This window comes from Mastomys coucha, unplaced genomic scaffold, assembly GCF_008632895.1.
Source record: "Mastomys coucha isolate ucsf_1 unplaced genomic scaffold, UCSF_Mcou_1 pScaffold16, whole genome shotgun sequence".
In the NCBI taxonomy this organism is placed as follows: domain Eukaryota; kingdom Metazoa; phylum Chordata; class Mammalia; order Rodentia; family Muridae; genus Mastomys; species Mastomys coucha.
The window spans coordinates 79040303-79058288 of NW_022196898.1; the positions used below are offsets into that span (position 1 = coordinate 79040303).

A 17986-nucleotide genomic window follows, 5' to 3' on the forward strand; every position below is an offset into this window, starting at 1 on the left:
GAACTCAGAAATCCACCTGCCTCTGCCTCTCAAGTGCTGGGATTAAAGGCATGTGCCACCACCGCCCGGCAAATGATAACTTTCTACTAGAAAATTCAGAAAGTCTGGGAGGTTTATGGAGAACAGCTGGGCAGTTTGTGCCTCACATGCATGCTTCCTGCTTTCCTCCTTGATTCGTGGGATGCTCGAGGGATAGGAGCCTCCGTGAAATGCCGCTGGGTTCCAGGAGTGGTGCTGTGCCAGGCTGCCTGTGATTTTTGATTTTGTGACTTCTTTTCCTGTGTGTGTAGTCTTTCTTATTCTTGGGTTTATTATGAGAAGGTCAGAGGCCTCCTTCAATATAACCAGAGAAGTCAGGTTTTGTCACCTGATTGAACTGAACTGTGTTTCCCTCTGTTGTACCATTGTGGAAGCAGAGTATCTGAGAAGATAGTACTGTAAGCCACTCATACTGTCTAGATTCTCAGACCTCATAGGGATTGCTTAAACTGGTACACCCTGTCTTCATGTGCTCTTTTGACATAGATATGTGAATAATAATAATAATAATTTATATATTATTATATAATACAATAACAACATATTACTATATTTTATATAATAATATTATACTGCATATTATAATATAATATACTATATAATATAATAATAACAATAATAATAATAATAATAATAATAATAATAATAATAATAAATTTGCTCTGCTGATTAAGATCAAAGTCTACCATTGCCCAGATAGCCTTCTGAACTCAGTTCAATATGGAAGACTCCTTTCATTGGCAGAGCTTTCCTCTCTTTGACCTTGTCTAGGGAGTTTAACTACCTCTCCCCATCTCTACCTACAGAATGCCACGTAGCCTTGGTTAAGATTACAGGTTCAACTTCCTTTCTCCTGATAAGAACCCATTCAGCTGGCACCTGAGATTGCTAGGATGCCTCCCCATGCTAATGAGGCATTTCGGTACTTTAAGCCTTTGCCCACCCTGGATATTTTGACACCCATTCCCAAAATTATATAAGCCTTGAATCACCCCAGGTAAGATAGTTCTGCCTCCCTGTGGCTGGTCCTGGTGTGATTATTTTCCATATGGACTCACAGGGCTTCCAGTACCCCGCCCCAATCCCTGTGCACAGGGAGGGTTGTAGGTTGGGGAAAAATAAAGTTGATATGAAATGGGTGTTGTGGAGCTGTGTAGAAGTAGTTCCTCTGGGCACTTCCAGTCTTTGTTGTCAGAATACTGGCAGTCCAGTTCAATAGCAAACACCAGCCATGTGTCAGTAGGAATCAGTAGCATGTGCCAGCAGGAACAGTGAGGCTGAACCAAATCGTCAAGAGTCTGTAGACATGGCCAGAATCAGCCGGAATACCACAAGAAGTTCTTTGTTGTGTTTCTCTCTATGAAGTGAAAACCAATGAAGACCAGCAAAGACCAGCGAAGCATTGCAAGGTGTAGTGTAGCAGTGTAAGAGCGTCCTCTCACTGTCTGTGGGGTTACCTTTATATTCTTTCCAACCATCCTGTGCCCTCTCAAGTGTGTGTTTTTAGCACATCACATGCCCTCTCACAAGACAGCTTCCAGAAAAATGTCATGCAACACAACTGAGTTGTTAAAGAAACCAGAACTTCAGGGGGACACTACTACTACTACCACCACCACCACCACCACTACCACTACTACTTTGTTTTTCTGTAGAACCAAATACAGTCAGGTGCCACTTTGAGCTCATCCCTTAGATGCTCTGAGAAATGTGTTGTGAGGCAGTTTTGTGGCTGTACAGCACTGCCGTCATATATCAGTCCACCATTAGCTGGGGTGGTGTCTGGCATGTAACTCTATAAGCAGTGTGGGTCCTTAGAGTTTTGATTCTTGGGCTGTGAGATGGCTCAGTTGGAAAAGTGCTTGCTACCTAAGTTTGAAGATCTTTATTTTTATTAGATATTTTCTCTATTTACATGTTATATGATTTCTCCTTTCCCAGTTTCCCCTCCAACAAACAAACAAACAAACAAAAACAACAAGAACAAACCCCTGTTGCCTCCCCCCTCCCCATGCTTGCCACCCCATCCTCTCCCACGTATTGGCCCTGGCATTTCCTCTACATTGGGGCACAGAACCTTCACAGGGCCAAGGGCCTTTCCTCCCATTGATGATCGAGGCTTAGACCTCCAGCTTCTACATAGAAAGCCAGGTCCAACAGCAAGACTCCGGAGGCAGAAACAGAAGGGTCCTGGGTACTATCTCACAGGCAGTCTAGCCAAAATGGTGAGCTTCCTGTTTAGTGAGAGATCCTGTCTCAGAAAATAAGGTGGAAGTGATAGAAGATACTCAGTGTGGACCTCAGCATGCTCACGGTTGTATACACGCACACACGCATGCACACACGCACGCATGCACGCACACACGCACATTGAAGATTGACTGAGGAAGACACTTGATGTTGGTCTCTGGTTTCTGTGTGTACTCTCACACATATATACACACGTGAACATGCACACACATACATATGCCCCAAAGAGAATCTGAGTCTTCTATTAATATTTTGGTTTGAATTACATTGATGATTGTTGCTTTATGCTTAAAAAAAAAAAAACAAAAAACCCTTCTTTTAATAGAAGTGCTAGCTTCCCGATAACATTGATGCTGTAGGGTAGGCATCATGCCTTTGCAGATTGACGTCTTTCATTCAGTCATTTGTAGGGGAGCCCCCTCCATCTCTTGCCCCGACTTGATGTATGCTGACACGTCCCAGGTTCTGTGGCTCCGTGTGTTCTCATTGGCCATGGGTATGAGTTCTGCTTTGCCCTCCTCACAAGTGCTTAGTGCCATCCTGTGCGGTGTATTTGGTGGTTCTGGTAGGGGTAGTGTGATGGTGAGCATCTTCATAGGATTGTTTGCCATCTGTGTCTCTTCCATGAGGCATCCATCCAGGACTTTCTCTCTGGCTGCTGGTGATGGTTTTAGGTTTGTTTCCGACCTCTGTCAAGGACGTTAGTGGTACCATGGGGACTGCATTGCATCTGGAAGCAGCGTTGGAAGGACGTGCATTTAAACAAGCTTCTTTGAACTAATGAGCACAGGTTTTGTTTTTCTTGTGCTTTAAGGTTCTTTGCTTATTTTGGAGGCTAGTCTTCTGTTTGTGTGTTTATTTTCAAAACTCTTTTCCTAGGCGATGGCTGTATCCTTTTATTCTCTTGAGAACTTCTTTATTTCGAATAAGAAAACATTACTTGGGCACATTTATGAAAAGCCCTCGGTTGGTTCTATTCTGTGTGCTAATAGAGATGACCTGGCAGATGTGATATTAAAGAGTTAAAGTGGTCAACCCTGTTTAGAATTCTATAGAGCACAGTAATGTGTTAGGAGCAAGCCTTTTAAAGATCTAATAGCAGTCTAGGAGGTTATGTTGTATCACGCACACACTTCCATGGGCCTGCAAACAAACACTTCTCTCTGCTCCATGCTTATACACACAGTTCATGGAGGGTGAGCAGGAAGAAAGCCTGTCTCAGTGTCGTAGGTGGGTACTTGGAACTCTGAGTAAGTCCAGACTATTTTATGCAGAATCAAAAAGTACTAGTTTTCAATGACTGCAAGAGGAATTTAACACATTCTAGAATATTAATTTTACGATTACAATGGTTTTTTAGTGACACTGAGGATAAAGGAACACATGGAAAATGGAATAAAATGATGTCTGGTATGGGTTGTTTCGTGTTTGAAATCTTTGTCGCGTTGTATCTGAGATCAGTTCTATTTACAATTGCCTGTTCTGACTTAGAGTAGATTTTAGGAATTTATTCCTTCCCACTAGATAATGGAATATGATACTGACTTCGTGAGTGTGGGTGTTACTTAGGAGTAGACTAACTAATATTAGGGAAGTTGAAGAGGGAACGTGGCCCTAACTCCCCCTTTTCTGTTAGAGATGCTTATTTTTCTTGCACTGTTGGATGAAATGTCTAATTGCCTTCTTGTTGTTGCGAAGGACATTGTCCCCGTGGATGCCTCCTATGAAGTGAAAGAGCTGTATGTGCCAGAGAATAAACTTCACTTGGCCAAAACTGATGCAGAAGCCTTACCAGCCCTGAAAATCAATAAAGTAAGTTCTCTGCTGCTTTTCAAAGTAAGCGATGCAGCCTTCTGCGGAGCTGTTAGCATGATGAATGTGAGGCTTAGTGTGTGTTTGAAGCTGGGGTAGTAGTAGCAGGGTTAGGGTGTTGTGGTGTATGTCACAGTTCCTAAGGATGGGCAATGTTTTTAATGGGGTTCAATATTCCCCCATTACCATGACTTTGATTTGCTTTTAGTTACATTTGTTTATTTTCAAATATCAAAGGACAAAGATTATGTGAGATTTGGGGGCATAAGAGAAAGGATTGATTCTAAAGCATTAAGAAATGCTAATCCATAATAATTAAAGTGAACTTTTACTCTTTTAAACATGTTTCCCAATTTCCTGTTCAGCACTTGACTCTCCCTTATATTAAGAAAAATGGACACATTAAGAATGGTTCTGTTGTACATCTCTGCCTAATGGTATCATTAGGTGCCTTTCTCAATTAACAATTGCTGAGTTAAATTAGACAGGATGAGAGAGGAAGCTTTGACCTAGTCTCAAATCTTAGGAAACTTGAAATTGTATAATTTCTACGTATTTTAAAAACAGATATAAAAGAAAAAACAAGGAGAACCCCACAAAGGTAAGGAATAAGAGTACAGAGTCGCAGTTGGCTTTTCCTTCAGCCCTATTTCATAAGAACAAGATTCTAGAACACTTAAGGAAGAGTCACCTCAGTACTGAGGATGGAGAGCTGATCGCAGCCTGGACAGAGACTCCTCCGCAGTGTTCAGATCTTTGGTAGGAGTTGGTCTTGATGGCTTTTGTGTGGTTGCATCTCAGGTGATGAGTATCAGGGAGAGGTGGTGTAAAGCGGAGCTGTTCCAGCCGGCTGTGGTGGAGGGACCAGAGTTTGTACAGACTGAGGGAAAGAGAGATCTCTCTATGGGTGTGCTGGACTGCAGAAGCCTCATGTAAGCGTCCTCTGTCCAGGGGGTCACAGATCTGCTCTGTTTACAGTGTCCCCACAATGCTGCCTGTCTGCACTTCCTCGCAAGTCCTCCTCAGTCATGGAAGGCTAAGGCTTCAACGGCAGACATTTGCAGAGATACAGGCATTTAGCTCCTAACGGAGGCCAGCTAGAGTTGAGACAGGCAATGACCACTGTCATGGGCTTAGGAAACCTTTGTAAGATGAAGGCATTAGGGAAGAGACTGTTTAGTAAATATTTTGTTTAAAATACTTTTTTGATTTAGGATAGTGACTATCAACATGGAGTTTCCAGATCTTCGCTGTCTGCAGTTCTGGGAACTTGGCAGAATTATAAAATTTCCATTGCCTTGGAAATTAAATATGATGCAATCTGCATTTGTTTGTTTGTTTGCTTTGAGACAGGCTCTTACATACAGCCTGACCGACAGGAGACTTGCTGTATACACCAGGTTGCACTTAAAAATCACAGAGATCTGCCTACCTCTCCCAAGTTTGTACCCCGAAGCCCATCTAGCAATCTGTACTGTAACACCCCTCTCAGAAGCTGTGTGACACACGCTGATGTTTGAGGTCCACTTGGCTTAGCGAGGCTGTCCCTGGTAGAAGTGTGTTGGGTGATGTGTTATGAATATGCTAGAAGAAAAGCTTGTTCTTCTAGAGTTCTTAGTTTTTCTTCAGTTTGTAGGACCACACTATTACTGATAGGCCTGTTTCCATTGCTTTCAAAATTAAATGTATCAGCTTTTACTGCTTGGGTTTATAAATACTGGAAATAAAGTTTTTTTTTTAATTTATTCTTTATTTTATTTACTGTCTAACTTACTAGGTGGATATGCAGTGGGTGCAGGTTTTGGCAGAAGGTTGGGCAACTCCTTTGAACGGCTTCATGAGAGAGAGGGAATACTTGCAGTGCCTTCATTTCGATTGTCTTCTGGATGGTAAGATAGTCCACATCTAAAATTGAATTGTGCATGGAGGAGGCATGTCATGGTTTAAGGTATTTGTCACGTCTCCTGAAGGTAGTCATGGCATCTGTCAGTAGAGTTGTCATGAAGACTGAGCTGTTTTCATTCTGAACACTTTAAGTGAACCACGGGATCTCGTCCCACTTTCCCTTTCTGAGTGTTATTCATCGTGGGGAAGAGGGACAGTTGTGGATCAGGTCAGAAAGTGAATCATGAAAGTACATTGTTTCCCTGTGCCATGCCAGCCTGCCCACTGTGGTGAGCTCGCCCCTCAGGACACACATCCTGAACCATTGCTCTCCGAAGCCTGTGGACTATCGGTTGTTTTGTTTGTGTGTTTGTTTTCTGTAAAGATTAAATATTATATTTTGATTGTCCTCCTTGGATTTAGTTGTTTGACTCAGCTTGTAATTTAGTACAAATTGGCTTATTACTTTTTCATCTTAATTCCTAGTAATTTCATAATTTTTAGGAATTTTATAATTCCTAGTAATTTCAGGAGTGCATACAGATCGACATGGTGGCACATCACATACCTTTAATCCTAGCACAGGCCAAGAAAAGTAGATCTCTGTGAGTTTGAAGCCAACCTTACCTATCTAGCCAGTTCTAGGATTTCCAGGGCTCAGTAAAGAGACCCTGTCTCAAAAGACAAAAACAAAACAAAGTAAAACAGAACATACACAGCATCACAGGCTGGGAACGGAGGCTGTGCCTTGGGCTCACTGGTAACACAGTTTAGATTAATTGGAGCCACTGATTATGGCTTTTGCTTCTTGGCCAGTGACAGCTGACATTGGTTTGATGGTATTAAGAACGTAAGGGGGGAGGGCCCCAGGTAAGTGGCTCTGTGGTTAAGAGGGCTTGTTGTAAAATGGGGACATGAGTCCGGATTGCTAGCACCTTTGTAACGGCTGGGCATGGCCATGTGTACCTGTGACCCCAGTACTAAGGAGTGGAAAGGCAGATCCTGGGAGCATGGTGACCAGTCGGCCCTCCTGAAATGCCAGTTCAATGAGAGACTCTGTCTCAAGGGAGCATGGTAGAGAGTGATAGAGGATGACACCCAGCATCCAGCCCTGGGCTAAGCATACACCTACTCACATGAACGCAGCACACACTAAGTAAGCAAGTAAATAATTAAATGTAGATAGATATATTTGTCATGTAAGTATACTCAGGGATACATACAGTTATTCAAATCTTTTCAATAAAGATTAATTTTTTCTTGGAAAGGTCAAAAAATTAGAATTCTTGGTCTCATTGATTAGTGAGATGTAGTGAGATTATTATTATTATTATTATTTTGATAGTGACAGCCACCTCTGATTCTTCCTTTGCAAATTGTTTCTTTTACTTTTACAATTCTGAATGAATTTTTTTTTTTATTAAGGACAGTTGGATGTCTTGTAAGGATTAATATGTGATATAGTGTTGGTTCTCTTTGTTGTTGTTGTTGTTTTGACAGCATTTCTCAATGTAGCCCTGGCTGGCCTCCACTCTGTAGACCTGGCTGGCCTTGAACTCTGTAGACCAGGCTGGCCTTGAACTCATAGAGATCCACTTGCCTCTGCCTTCCCAGTGCTGGGATTAAAGGCCTGTACCCCCATACTCTGGCTTTGTCGTTTTCTTTTATTCTTTCACCTTCCTCATCCCCTCCTCCTTCCTGTCTCCTCTCCCATTTCCTCCTCTCTCTTTCCCTTCTTTCTTTCCCTGTCCCCTTCTCCCTCCTCCCTCTTCCCTTCTCTCTCATTTCCTCCTTTCTTCTTTCTCCTTTTTTTCCTTTCATTTTTAACTTTCTGAAATTAGTTGCTCTTCTGATTATTTTGTGCTGGGTCTCAGGTGACTGCGTGGTTCTTTAACATTTTTCACATTGCACAATTAATAATTAACTGTGTGTATATGTTGATTTGTGTGTCTCTGTAGTCATTTATGCCACAGACACGTGTTGAGGACAGACGACAACTTGTGGCTGTCAGGTCATTCCTTCTACCATGTGGGTTCCAGGGACTGAGCTCTGCTGGGTTTAGTGGCAAGTGCCCTTAACTGCTGAGACAAGTCTTGGATCTTGTTCTTTAAAAAAACAGTTGTTGTTCTTTGAGATGTGTCACTGGAGACAAGGTGATTATACTAAGTAAGACCCAGTGAATGAGCTGTGCACGTGTGTATCCTGCAGGAGGCGTCATCAACTTATCAGTGCCTATAGTCCTGACAGCTACGCAAGAGGACAAAGAGAGGCTGGATGGCTGCACAGCGTTCGCTCTGGTGTATGAGGGCCGCCGTGTGGCCATCCTCCGGAATCCTGAATTTTTTGAGCACCGGAAAGAAGAGCGTTGTGCCAGACAGTGGGGAACAACATGCAAGAACCACCCCTACATCAAGGTCTTGACTCATCTGACAGTAACGTTTGTGTTGAAATGTGGCCGTTGCCTGTGTGTTAATTGTTCCTCTGAGTTGTGAATTTTTGCAGAATTGAGACTGGATCTTAGATGAGTGTAATGAGCAGATGGTCTTGTCATTTTGGTTCATGTAAATATTTATTCAGTGACTCTTTGTAGTCTTTTAAAACCATTGATGCTGGGGATTAAATCCAGAGCCCTTAGCATGCTAAACCTGTGCTTAGCTCTGTGTATATACCACTGTGTTAAAATGTTTACACACAGTTAAAATACTTTCTGTGTTCTCTTGTGGTAGGGAAAGATTTTTGTTGTTGTTTGTTTTGTTTTTTTCTAGACAGAGTTTTTCTGTGTAGCCCTGGCTGTTCTGGAACTTATTCTGTAGACAGGCTGGCCTTGAACTCTCAGAGATCCACTGGCCTCTGCCTTCTGAGCACTAAGATTAAAGGCATACACTTCACTGCTGAGCTGGTAGGGAAAGATAGTAATTGTGTTTTCACAAGGAAGAGTCAAAGGCCGGCTGCAGTGGGATCCCACACTGGGGCAGCTTAATATTTTTAACCCTTTAACATTGTGTTCCTGTGGAAAATCAGACACATGCTTCATCTCCCCAAAGTACCTCATTTGTTCATTGAGTGTGGACATGTCAGCATGGAATGTCTGCCTGTTGTTCAGTGTTTTAAAGTAGACTCTGAGCTTCAGAAGAAATGAACTGCATTTAGGCATCAACACAGTGTAGGGAAGGGTGGGTTCAGCTGCATCCTATAAGTGTGGGCCCTGTGGACTGAGACTTCCAGATTCAGGTGTGTGAAGGCAGATAGAGTGTGAGGAATTGTGCGTGAATTTGTTGGTGAGCTTGACAAATTTGCTTACACTGGATTACAGTGATTGTTAGTGGGAAGACACACAAGATGGATGCCCACAGGCTACACATCTCTGGCAGCCAGTGTCTAGTAACAGTGAGAAAAAAAATACGCTTTTTTTAAAACTGAGAAAGTAACAATCATTTGCTTTTTTGGTTGCTTTTCAGAAATCCATCCAAACATTATGTCACAAGTATTTTAAGAAATTACAACATCCGATTTCTTCAGTGTCTTTAATTCCCATGGCATTCATAAGCCTAGCTTGGCCTTTAAGATAGAGACCAGCTTTCAGAAGTTGTGCTTAGCTTGCATGAGAGTAACACTCTTACTTCTACTGTAGCCAAAGATTTCCTCTTGCTTCCTGTTAGATGGTTCTGGAACAAGGGGATTGGCTCATTGGAGGAGATCTTCAGGTCCTGGACCGGATTTACTGGAACGATGGTCTTGATCAGTATCGTCTTACCCCTACGGAGCTCAAGCAGAAGTTTAAAGATATGAATGCTGGTAAGGTGTGAACCTACTCATCTAGTGTGAGAGGGATTATTTGGAGAGAAAATTCCAGAAGTTTTTTCCTAATACTAACTCAGATGTATTGTCATTAACAGGATAATGATCACTAGACTACGAGGCAATGCAATATATAAAGAAAAGCGCAGTCAAGCCTGGCCTCTGTAGTCTGTTTTATTTTCCTACATTCTTAGAATTTGATCTGACATTTTGCATATGGTGTGGAAGATGGATGCAAATTGGATGTTTATTATAAAACTCGCACGTTAAAGCTAAGGAGAACTGTAGAGGAGACTTTATCAGAGGTGTTTCCTCACACTGTGGGTGATAAGTTCATAAAGGGGCTTTGTGGTAAAGCAGACGTTGAGCCGCAGCAGGGAGAAGTTGCTTCAGGAGCGCTCAGCCTGCAGGGCTCTCAGTGTTTGGGTGTGGGATGAAGTGGAACAGTGTGTTCGGAAAGGCCAAGATGTGTTCTCCGCACTCAGGCGCTCCGGGATTTTCTCACCAAGCCTGTTACATGGGTGTGATAAATGATGTGCGGTGTGCGCACCAGCCCTCTTCCCACGCTCAGAGCGTGCGTTGTTGAGAAAAGCATTCCCTGCAGACGAGGCCGGACTTTAGGGGCTCCAGCGTTCTGCCATTGTTACTGTACCCTATCAACCCCCCAGCAGAGCTGGCAGAGCCCTGAGCCTCAGGACCACTCCTTGATGCTTCCTGCGTGGAACTCTTGGTGTGGCCTGGAAGAGGCAGATGAGTGTGGTTGCCAATTTGGAACCTAGCTGATCACTAATGTATACTAAGAGCCTACAGCCTCTGTCCCCGCTGATGATAGAACAGTGGAGGCAGGACAGCCGTGACCCCAGCAGTCATCTTGTGTAGAGTCCTGAGTGTGGACAGTGCCCTGCCTTACCACTTGGGAGTTTCATATCTCGTTTTCCTCAGTAAGGCTGAATGACTGTTGATGAGAACACTTATCGAACCGCATGCATAGGGTTTTATTTTATTTACTTATCTGAAAGAAGGTCTCACTGTAGCTCTGGATAGCCTGGAACTCACCAGGCTGTTCTCAAACGCGCAGAGATTGGCCTGCCTCTGCCTCCCAAGTGCCACCATGCCTGGTGTAGAGCTTTATTTTAAAAAATCAAAATGAGAGAAGATGACCTCACCATGAGCAACACCTGGCACACAGTGAGAGAATGAGTTATCTGGATTGCTGTGTGAGCTGAAGTTAGTCATACAGCTTCACGAGGCTGTATTGGTGCGAAGATTACAGAAGGCCCATCTGTTACTCCTAAGCCTGCTGTATGTGGCTGGAACTGGGAGTCACATGACCAAAGGCAGTGTAGGCCTAGAGGCTCCTGATGGGCCACACACTGCAGTGCCCAGTGGGTTCTGTTCAGCCTGCATCGTTCATTGCAAATTCACATTTCCTGCTTGGCTCCTTCAGTTGCAGGGTAGAACCCTTCTTTGCCTTTTGAACTTTATTTCTCTGTGAATTTGAAGCATATACTTGGTGTATTAATCAGGGTCCTCTAAATAGAGGAATAAAACTCAGAGTGACTCAGTCAATATCTATCTGTCTGTCTGTCTGTCTGTCTATCAATCAGTCAATCAATCAGTCAGTCAAAAGGGGCTTATTAGGATGGTGTATGGGCCATGGTCCAGGTAGTTCAACCATGGCTGCCTGCCAGTGGAAGAGGTGTAAGAACTAGTAGTTGTTTCCACAAGGGTTTTAGATAATTCTAGATCTAAGCAAGTTGGCAAACAAGAGCATCCATCACACGTGGTTTAACATCCAATAATTTCGGAGTGCCGTATACACTAGTAGGCTAACTGTAGCTTCATTTCCTTCACTTCAAACACATTGGGGCTCATTTGACAGGTAATGACTGATATCAGGCAGTAATGATACACAATTACCTTATATCCTGATGAGATTTAGGGACCCCATTGAACTATAAAGGCTAAGAGACAGCTTCTGGAAAAAAGTCCTTCTTGACAAGAGGCTGGATTATGATCAGTAAACAAACAGAGACACAGTTTTGCCTGTCCTTTCCCCCGTGTGGGTGCTCTCAGTGAGGAGAGAGTCCTTGGAGTTCCGCAGCCACTCTGTGTTCATGAGCGTCCCGAAGTGTGTGCAGGCTTGAGTTTCTGTCATCTGTCTCCAGACTTCGTGCTTAAGGAGATATTACATGTTTAAATTCTTTAAGACATTTCTAGTTGGGTTTTCTACTTATGATCAGCAGATACAGATAGTTCATTTCACGTATTCCCTCCCCTCCCGTCCTCTCCCCTCCCCTCCTCTCCCCTCCCCTTTCCCTCCTTCCATTTTTCTGGTGGTGAATAGAGATACATTCAGGAGTTTTGAGACTTCCCTCTAGTTTGTTTTTTGCCAAAATATGAATCTGTATCTTGGATCAATATTAGTCAATTATTGGCACTGTTGAGACGTATATCGGGGAATTATTGTTCACAATTAGAGCCTTTCCTCTTCCATCTGTTTTGTGCTCTTTGTGGCCAAACATTTTAAATCATTTAGGGAACTTGTTGCATAATGAGTGATTGCAACTTTGTTTAAAGTAGCGGAGAGCCAGTTATTAGCCTTACAGCAAACAACAAAGATTTGTGGTGTTGTTTTGTTTACTTTTCCATTTTAGACCGAGGCAAATAAGCAACAGGCCGAGGGAGTGTACTTTGTAGTTCTTGTTTACTCCTTACGGAGCCAGTAACAACCAGTCTCCTGATGTGCTCAAGAGAGAGAAAGCAGGAATAGTCACTCATCTTGTCTCTAGTATCTGCTCATACCTGGTTTTGCTCCTCTCCCCCTCATCTTAAGTATTTTGGTTACATATAGATTGTGGTCCCAAATATGGCTGTCACGTTTGGCTGTTGGAGGCCGTTTGTAGCTGCATTAGTTGAGGTTTCTCCACTGCCTGCATGGTTAATTAGAAGGTGACTGTTTCCTACCAGCGGCTTCTTGGAATCCGGGTGACTGTTAGAGGAAGGAGGATTGCACTGACCCAACTAGGAGCCGGTTAGTACTTACTATGCACAGTGTTGGGTCCTGCTGGTTACAAAGTGAAAATGCCACCTGCTTTCTTTGAGGCTAGCATGGTGTTGCAGAATCCTGAGTCAGTCTGTGAGAGCGTTGTTGAACTGTTGAGTTACACTCTGTTTTAAAAGGATGAGTAGAGATGCCAGGAGGATATTTTCGACAAAGTCGGGGGCAATATAGGAGGTTGGTGAGGCAGAAGCAGAGCATTGGTCAGTGTGCTTTCTTACGGCAAAGCCTTTGGCTAGAGATGTTGCAACCCGAAACCAGATAAGAAGAATCTCTCTGGCAGGTTCTAGCCACAAGAGAGACCTTTGTATAGGGTCTAAATTTAACTGAAGTGTGTGTGGAATAAGAGATGGGTGTAGTTATGGGAACCCACATGTAGTGCTGGGAATTGGGCTGGTAATATCAGGTAGGGGCCTTGTCTGTCCTTCCATTCATCTGTCTGTCCTTCCTTCCTTTTTTCCTTCCTTTTTTCCTTCCTTCCTTCCTTCCTTCCTTCCTTCCTTCCTTCCTTCCTTCCTTCCTTCCTTCCTTCCTTCTATCCTTCCTTCCTTTCTTATTTTTTAAGATGGTCTTACTCTATAGCTAAGTTGCCTTTGAACTCATGGTATTCTCCTGCCTCGTTCTCCTGGGTATTGAGATTCTAGGTATGAGCCCTGTGCTCAGCAGGGATTTGTGTTCTGATGCTAGTTGCTAAGACAGTACTGTGGGGAGACCCTGTGAGATGCGGCTGAGTGTGTGGGGTGCTCTGTGAGGAGGTGTACAGATCGCAGTTCTGTGAGGCGCTATGGGAGTGGTGCTGTGGGCTTCGCTATGAGATGGCTCCGTGAGGAAGCCCAGTGAGGGGTGCTGCGGCTATGGCCTGGAGGCATTCCATGGTGTGGAGGCATTCCAGGCTGGCAAGGCTCCTGCGGCTGTTTCTGCCTATGTGCTCTGGTTTCCTGCTGGAGCTCTCCACCCCTGACCCAGGAGCTCAGCACCTTTCCTCAGGAAGCCTGGAGGGACCCCATCTATCCTGGTGAAACACCAGAGACAGAGATGGTATGTGGCAAGTGAGCCACACAGACACAACAAAAGCTTCCCAGCTCACATCTTGAGAATAACGGCTTGTTGTCCTGCTTTGGGAGATGAAACTACCAGCTTGTGCAAAGGCTAATTAATAGGCTTGCATTCACCCAGGTGCCCTGTTACTGTTTTAATGATTCCTCCTTTTTTTCCCAGTTACTCAGCATAAGTCAAAAAGATCAATAACTTATGACATTCTTGATGGCAGAGGGAAGATGCTAGTAGTTCCTTCAAAAAGACACTCCTATAAGGCCCCATGCCTGGCATGGTGTCTAGAAGCTGTGGAATTCTTGTCCATACTGTCTTGTTGGGCTGCTGTACTGGTCTAGGGATAGAAAACAGGCAATGCCTGTTCTTGGAGTTTAGGGATGCTTAAAGTGGCAGTGACTAACTTTTGGGTAGGAAGAATGGCTGACATTTGGGAACACTTTGCTGCTCATTTTCTCATTCATTCATTCATTCATTCATTCATTCATTCATTCTGTCAGTCAGTCACTCGCCACTGGCTTAGTGCTGTTGCCTTTGGTCACTCAGTTGGTTGAGAACCTGGTTCATCTAGCTGTTTGTACTAGGTCCTGACATGTCATTGGACAGGTTATCCCATGACCTGTCCTACACACCCAGGGAGTTGATGCTCAACTTGTTTTTCACCATCAGGAAATGCTGACATTTGTCCTTTTAAGTAGTGGAAGACATTTTGGGAAGGACTTTCTCCACTCTCTTTTTCCCCCTCTTGCTTACTGGAAGGATTGGGCTCCACCATGTTGCCTCTTGGGCTGGCGGAGAGGAGTCCAGAGTGGAGGGAGGGAGAACTTGCATGAAGAACGGCCCTTTTACATAGACGTGGGGTAGAAGGGTGGGAAAGCCATGAGGAATGGACTGAGTGGGGTGTGGCGAGACAGTAATTCTAAAGTGGAAGACAGAATGTCTTGGGGTGATTTCATGCTGTCCTTACCTGATGAGTTGGGAAGTCAGGCCATAGAGATATGGCTGAGATACCACATGTAATTGAGTACAGCTGATGGTGGGGGGGTTGGGCGGTTAGTTCCTGAATTGTATGTCAGTAGAGCTTCACACAGCCCAGCAGTGAACCCTGCTGCTCCAGGAGTAAAGTGAGAAACAGGTGGTTAGACCCCGGTGCCCCCATAGAGTCAGAAATTTCAGATATATTTGATGATGTGAAATATGTGCAGAAAGAATAATGAGGAGACCAGGCAAAAATCAAGCATTAAAATCAAATACAGGAATACTGAAATAGTCTATGTGCAATTTCCCCTCGAGTTCTTTGCGATACTTCATGCTTTTTTTTTTTTAAAGAGGAGCTAGGTAAAAAGGGGGATGAGGTTAGGTCAGTGCCCTGCTCAGCAGACATGAAGACTGGGAGATAGTGGGTGGATGCTTGCACATAGACAGAAAGCATGGGTGCCTTTGGGATTTGGCAGGAAGTTCATGCTCCCTGTGTGGCAGAGCAGGAGGCAACAGGCTGGCTGCGCGAGTGTGGTCTAACGGTTCCGTGTGGAGGTGAAGAAAGGGAGCCATGTCTTTCCTTCCATCGTGGACTGTCCACACTGTCAGCAGCCTTCTCCTCAAACCGAGCTGCTGGAGTTGAGAGAACTGGATTCCTTTCCCCAAGTGTTTGCAATCTCTGTCTAGAGTGCAGACTCCCGAGGACACAGACACCCCACTGTTACCTTGGGGAGAGCTTGTGTGAACTTGAGTTTTCATCCTTTCAGACCATCCCTGTCTCTGTCTACTCCTGTGTCAGACTGGGGAGGGGAACTGTCAGTCCAGACCGAGGTGGTGAGATGATGGAGGTCTGAGCACATTCACGGGAGAGGAGGGCTGGACTCTTCTGGATGTGGGATGAGGGGTTGTGCGCCATGGCTATGGCGAAAGGCTGGAGATGGGGGCAAGAGGCAGGAATTGAATCTCCCATGATATTGGGCCACCAATAGGCAGGAGGAGAAGTGATCTGAGCTTAGGGCCAAGTTCCGCTCAGTTAACAGAAATTTGCAAGTGGCTAATACCCTGCCCAGTGCCCTTGGCGCTTGGGACCTCATCACAGTATGTAGGGTATGGTCTACCAGGTGAATTGGCCCTGGGGGACAACTCGGTTAAGGGAGTAGAGAGGACGGAAGGGTTGGCAGAGTTCTGTCTTATGTGGGAATGTGTACGGCGCTTTTATCTCTAGCTCACTACTTTCCCTGTCAGCCTGGTATAATGTGGTTGGGCTGATTTTCTACAAAACGTCACAGCTCACTTGACGTACTCACAGCCCTTATTTGGTACAGACATCTTTTCTGAGGGGCATTCAGAATATAACATGATTGTCGTGTGCAGTGTGCCCTCCATCTTTGAGAAAAGGAGTGATTTTAAGTTCCTGAGGGGGACAACTCACCCCCTCTGGAGAGCAGGGGTGCTGCTACACTTTTCTTCTTGGCTGGAATTTTATTTTATTTCTTCCTGTCCTATCTTATTCCACACACTGTAGCTGAACCTGGCAGTCACGATGTCATTCATGGTATAGCCAGGCTTACGGGTTCAGGTGCTGTCCCTGGGCGATTTTGCACTGTAGCATTAGGGTGAGAGGCTGCAGCAGAGCCTGTGGCTGGCTTGCAAAGCTCCAGATGCCTTCAAGGCTTTCTAGGGGTCAAGTTTGCTTTCATGTGTGGGCAGCAGTCTCAGGAAACTGCAGAAGTGAGGGTTATATAACTGAATTTAAAAGCAGTTTTGCTTTGGATCCCCCACATGTGCCTTCCCTTTCAAGGCATGTTGCTTCAGGGAATTTAAAACACATGCGGAGATAACAGTTGAGTCCCTGGGCTTCTGACCCAGCTTCCACACTGCCGGCTGGGGTCACTGGCTTTTCATCTGTGCCAACACTTGCCCCCTCTGAATGCTCTTGCCATATTCTGAGTCAAATCTCAGTTCTCATGTCATCTCCTCTAAATGGTTCAGTATGCATCTCTTTCACAGTAAAGGCCACCACAGCACAGCCACAGCACAGCCACAGCACCACTGCTCTACCCAAGAAATAAGTTCATTTTAAAACTGTTAGATGTTTAGTGTTCAAATCCTAGTATTTTCTTTAAGACAAGGGACTCTTTCTAAAGTTCATTTGAAATGTAATAAGCTCTACAAATTGTGTCTCTCCCGGCTTAGTTTTCTGCTTTGCTTTTTAAAAAGATTTTTTTTATTATTTTTAATTATGTATGTATTTTTATTATTTATTTTAGTTAGTTACATTTCAAATGTTGTTCCCCTTTCCGGTTCCCCTTCTACATTCCTCCCCCACCTCGCCTCTAAGAGGGCACTTTCTCGCCCATCCACCCACTCCCACCTCACCCCTCCAGCATCCCCCTTCTCTGGGGCATCAAGCCTCCACAGGAATAAGTGTACCCCCTCCCACCAAGGCCAGACAAGTCAGTTCTCTGCTACCTATATAGAAGGAGCCGCAGACTAGCCTGTGCAAGCTCTTTGGTTGGTGGCACAGTCTCTGGAAGGTCTGAGGGGTCCTATTAATTGATACTGTTGTTCTTCCTATGGGGTTACCATCCCCTTCAGCTCCTTCAGTCTTTCCCCTAACTCTTCCATAGGGGTTCCCGAGTTCAGTCCAATGGTTGGCTGTGAGTATCTGCATCTGTCTCAGTCAGCTGCTGGTACAGCCTCTCAGAGGGCAGCCATGCCAGGCTCCTGTCTGCAAGTACAACATGGCATCAGCAATAGTGTTGGGTTTGGTGCCTGTGCATGGGATGGATCCCAAGCTGGGACTGTCTCTGGATGGCCTTTCCTTCAATTTCTGTTCCATTTTTTTTTTTTTGTCCCTGAATTTCCTTCAGATAGGAACATTCTGGGTCAAAAATTTTGAGATGGGTAGGTGGCCCCCTCCCTCAAGTGGGGGCTCTGTCTATCTACTGGAGGTGATTTCTTCAGGTTCCATTTCCCTACTATTGGGCATTTCGGCTAAGGTCATCCTCATTGGGTCCTGGGAACCTCTCACATCCCTGGTGTCTGGGACTTTCTAGAAGTTTCCCCCACCCCTACCCCCCATGCCCCACTGCTGCATATTTCTATTCATTT

General features: G+C 44.6%; 1 protein-coding gene across 1 annotated transcript in view; it reads left to right on the forward strand.

The window, feature by feature from the left end:
* Positions 1–17986, forward strand: part of Papss1 (3'-phosphoadenosine 5'-phosphosulfate synthase 1) — a 74199-nt gene that overhangs the window by 33494 nt on the left and 22719 nt on the right. Inside the window, exons 5-8 of the mRNA XM_031375547.1 lie at positions 3988–4101; positions 5879–5990; positions 8194–8399; positions 9645–9780. Of these exons, the coding sequence (XP_031231407.1) occupies positions 3988–4101; positions 5879–5990; positions 8194–8399; positions 9645–9780 (568 nt within the window). The remainder of the gene's footprint in view (positions 1–3987; positions 4102–5878; positions 5991–8193; positions 8400–9644; positions 9781–17986) is intronic.